The 5192-nt window shown below is 34.8% G+C and overlaps 1 protein-coding gene across 1 annotated transcript in view; it reads left to right on the top strand.

Moving 5' to 3' along the window:
• LOC106102508 (nuclear hormone receptor FTZ-F1) overlaps positions 1-5192 on the top strand; it is a gene marked incomplete at its 5' end in the record, with an annotated part of 25732 nt that overhangs the window by 8136 nt on the left and 12404 nt on the right. Inside the window, one exon of the mRNA XM_013282019.1 lies at positions 5127-5191. Coding sequence (XP_013137473.1) covers positions 5127-5191 — 65 coding nt within the window. The remainder of the gene's footprint in view (positions 1-5126; position 5192) is intronic.

The following is a 5192-nucleotide window of genomic DNA, read 5'->3' as shown; positions in this document are numbered from 1 at the left end:
ATCAGGGCTCGCGTTATAATACGGCCGCGGCAGGCGTGCAGGCAGACCCGACCTTGACCCATCTCTGGCAAGTGGGCCACGACTACAAATAGCGACTGAATGCGAGGTGAACACACACATTCGTATATCTATTTCTGCTCGGTGGTTATTTGTCGCCAAGACGTGTTTTTTGATTTGTAAAAATGACCTTGACCTTGATCTAGTTTAGTCGTGTAATAAACGCCTGACCTCGTTTACCGCATTATCGGTTGCTATCGCGTGCTCATTATAATAACATTAGATGATTAAAACCATTCCAAGTGTTCTCGATTCATATTTGGATTCTACCCCTCGATTAGAAATAAAATGTTACGATCGCTCATAACAATTCACCTACTTCGTATATTAATTACATGTTTCTCACGCTACGTGAAGCAACACTGACGTGATACTATCTCGAAATTATAATATACATGGCTAATTAAGTTCTACACTAACAAAAAGTAGGGAGCTTGCATATTATGAAGCGGCAATACCAAACGTAGTACGAAACCTTAGTCATGAAATAAATTATACTCGTGTTAGTCATTGTATCCGGCTTGAACCGATTGTCATTAGCGACAGCCGGTGAAAAGTACTCCATTACAAGAAGCACCAGCTCAGTTACCATTTTACATAAAGTGAAAATCTTATGCTAAACTTAAAAGGTTGTCGATGCTGAATCATAATCGAGATCCAATAAACGACCCTGAACGTCACGGGGAACATTCCAGTATGGCACGGCGGCCATTGTGACCGCGACGCTTGCCACGGACTAGTTACCTAATAGAATAATGTAACCAATCGACAGCTACGCCAGATCTCTGCGAGTTAATTGTGTCAACGTACGATGGTGCCAATCCTTCAAGTCTCCATTCATTCTATAAATATATTATATACACTAGACGCACAATCTAAACAAACTGACCCATTTCTTGTCCTTTTTCAAATTAGAATGTATGTAGATGATTTTTTCTAAACGCGGTTGCTGTAACATAATATGCTCGTCAGTCGATATGTTTTTAAAACCTGTTCATTCAATTGTGTCAAGGGACGACCCTGGAGACCTGTTTTGGTAACAGTTACTCACTTCACAGTTAACCGTACTAACAATATATAGATTTTTTTAGCTTTTTCATAGATCTTCTAATAAGACCAATAATTCTGTAGTATCAGCTCGTATTTAGTGAATTTGATTAATATTTTAGCTCAGACGTTTTACAATAATATATTAAGGGGAACAAATTATTGATATCTCAGTTCATATTCTGAGACAAGATGTCAACTCAACGCTTAAGTGGAAGTCCGACTAATATGATTCTGGTATATTTATACGTCGCCGTTTGCACGAATTCTTTCGAAGCTGCAATACGAAGCTGGTGGAATTGCACACAGCAATGCTTCAAATCCGTTACACTATTCGTTCCTCTTTCGTCCTCTGGCGAGCCCTATTTGGCGTCCTTGTCGCACTGAGGCGCGCTTGCTACAATAAAAACTGGTTGTTATTTTTAACTCGTGGGTAGGCCGAGCCGGCAGCGCACTGTGAAAGCCCCCTTCCGTTCCAGGTTTAAGCGTTATTTATTTACAGCTTTATGCCGTCTCGATAAGTTAAGACGCCCCTAGACGTCCGCAAGATAAGCTAAACACCTAATATAACCAGTCGCCCACTTATCGTTTTTATCTCGGCTGCACAACTTTCCGGCTATTATTCCTTGACCTAAATCAGCCAATTTCATAATAATTTAGTCACAAATTTTATTTCACATTAGTCAATAAAGTTAATTCTATTTGTAAATAGCCATTTATGTTTATTTTATACTTATGAAATGTAAATTTAATTATGTATTAAAAACAACATATAATCATAAACTTACTATATTTCAGATGTGAATCATTGTCTTATTTCATTGAATTATACCTTTAATATTGACTGATACCTATTTGATTTCACTAACGTACCATCTCTATGTTATTTTTGCTTAATACGCGATGCTAGAAATAGGAGATACATTCTATCATTGGCACCAAAGAGTGTTTATACCAAAGTAAATAATTAAAAAAATGTTTAAGCAAGATAACCTTGTTCGACTTACTGACTCAGCCGTCTATCTGATACCAAACTTACGTTCTGTAACTGTATAGTTTTTCAAAATGAAACATTTCATTTCAAAGTAAATCCAGCTTAAGGCCAAAACATTATGTAATTACTGCTGACTAAAAAAACAGCTTATTATCGTACCGCTGTCGATAATTTATTGGTAAAGAACAATAAAATATGAAACAGCAAAAATGTAAAACAGTACCGAATCGACACAAAAGAGTGAACGTTTACAACGCACGTAAAATTATCAAAAAGCTAATTACCAGACCGTGCACGGTACGACTAAACGAACCAACTGCGGAAGAACTCAATTATTATTATAAAAGGAAAAGGTTTTCTATATTAAAATCTAAAAAGCTGAAATGTAAATCATCATTGCGTGTTATATATTTATACAGTTCATAAAATTGGGTTTATATGTAACCTTGAAATAAAAATCAAGATTTCGCGAAGATGTATTCGCGTTGTTGATAACGAAAATCGCATTTAAAAAATGTTTGTCCATCAGCAAACAATATTTGTTCCAGATAATCTCTGAAACGGCTGAGCCGACTTTGACGGGAATAGGCGACCTTTTTTTTAATTCCTTGCTAACGAAGTTTGCGGGCGACAGTCTTAGAACAAAGTTGAATATCTAAAAAACTATTATGGTGACGGAAGGCATATCTTAAAATTTAAATAATAAATAACATAATGGAGGAACAATATAAAGCCATTGCAGAGTTATTTTCTCAAAGTTATAAAATTTTAAACCAATTCGATATCATGAGCCACTCGGGTATAAATCAATAATGCAGTCACACAAAGAACGGCAATTAATGTTGCTTTTGATTCGTGGTTTTTTGGTTTTAATTATGTCGAAAACTTTTGTCACGTTGTCAACCAAACTTATTTCTCGACTCTAAATAATATAAAACTAATGCAAGTAGCTCCACCTTTCACGTTAAAAGTTGTTATAGCATAGCAATAAAAAAGCAAAACAGAAATACGTTTATGATTTTAAGAAAATGCATAAATTGACTGGGAATGAATCCAGCCGGCAAACCCTAGACTAAACTTTAGGCTGCATAGTTTATTGGAAGCTAATTATTTCAATAATCAAAGTTTATTGAAGTTTGTTATGATAAGTATCTGTTTACACTGGCAGCTTGTAAATTTATGTAAATTCATCCAGTAAGATAGTTTATTTTTATTTTAAACAATTCACTTTAAAATGACTTTACAAAATCTTAAAACATTTTAACTAAACTTGGTTTTATTTGAAAATACATAAACAATTTCTGGGAGTCTGCAATATAATAACTTATGCACTAGTGCAGGCAGTGACTTCATCCGCATCGAAATCACTATTTCATATTGTAATCTATTGCAACTTTCATGAAAATCCGATCAGAAAATATCCGTGGTATAAAATACTCGTGTCAATCTAAATTCTAGTATTCTTAGCTTCTAAAACTTCACTTTTTAAATTAAATCACTTGCATTTAGGATGTTATAAACTGGATGAATTATTTTCGGGCTCATTTAGCTGTAGCCAGATTGTGAGTAGCGTTACATACTCAGCTATCCACGGAATCGGAACGTTCATAAATCGCTAAGAACTTGTGGCCTGATATTTGGAATTCAGCCAGCTATAATAAAGAACATTTCGCGTATTATGGGGCCGGTGTCCTAAATTTCGCTTGCATTATACAATCTCTATTGAAATGTTTCGTACTGAATGGTAACCTGTACACACGTGTGCATTTATAATGTTTAGAACGCGATTATAATCATGTTTTTATAATGATTTTATGTGATCACAAAGCTAGCCATTTAACCAAGACGGTGGAAATCATTTTGATGCTTGTAAACGATGATTTTCCGATAAAAATAGCAAGATATTAAGTCTACACTATAAACAAACAAATCTTTATCCTTGTCCTTCTCATCAAAATTCTCAATGAAATTATTAGCATAAATACATTTAGAATTTTGTCATAAAAAAGGTAACACTGGATTTAAATGGTCGTCACATGTATGTTGACATTATTGCTATCTCTATTTTAACAATGGGAATAAAAGGGAGGACAATATTGTTGTACAATGTACAACAGTTTGTTATTGTATTGCGTATAGTTCGTCTTTAAAGTATCCTATGCACATGCGCGTTTATATTAGTTGAGCGGTCGTATTTACATTTCATAACATACGACCTTGTTGTAGCGATTTGCTGCTACCAAGTAGACAAGCCCCCAGTTATTTTATATCTGGCGTAATTGAGTAATAATAGCGCAGAAACAACAAATTAGTTTAGTAAAATATTAATTAGTATGGGAGCATTATGACAGAATTGTTATGGCTAGTCTCTTTTGTTCTGCAACCATAATACAAGTACGGATTACTTTTTTTTATAATACTAAAGTTTACTGGGTTGCCTACCGTGATTTCGGACCGAACCACAAAAATAAACATAGACCGCGGGAGTATTTTGCGCGTCAGTTATTTCTGCATCCGGCAATATAGGTCATGATGTCAATCAATACGATGTATTCCCAACATTTTACCTGTTGAAAATTCAGGTGAGCTATATTTATCCGCTCTATCACGAGTCCATTATAAGCGCCTTTGTTTCGTTTTCATAATTTTCATATTAAATAATATTGACTAGTTTAGGAAAATCAGATCCAAAGAACATTTTTTTTATTATCTACTTTGACGGAGAATTAAAAATCGCATATATAGGATTACAAAGGGTGCTTAAACGTAATAAAACTGAAATATGTCGTCTCCTCGGGAATGCGTTTTTTTCGTTTTGTTTATTTTTGCTGATTTTGTAATGAAGAGTATTTTGAAAGGCTGTCGATAGTTAACTTAATTTGAGATGAATCAAGAATCACCCTGAACTATTGCTCGAGACCAAGTCTGCTATTCCTAGCTTGACATGTATTTTTAAAATAAATATTGTTAAACACCTTTAATGAAATTTCTGTACTTTTGGGTCAATAAATTGTTTTCTTTGTTGCAGCTGTTCGTGCGGATCGTATGCGCGGCGGGCGCAACAAGTTTGGTCCGATGTACAAGCGTGATCGGG

This window comes from Papilio polytes, unplaced genomic scaffold, assembly GCF_000836215.1.
Source record: "Papilio polytes unplaced genomic scaffold, Ppol_1.0 DF824292.1, whole genome shotgun sequence".
NCBI lineage: Eukaryota > Metazoa > Arthropoda > Insecta > Lepidoptera > Papilionidae > Papilio > Papilio polytes.
Note: the sequence above shows the minus strand (reverse complement) of the source record. Positions and strands in the feature narration are given on the sequence as shown.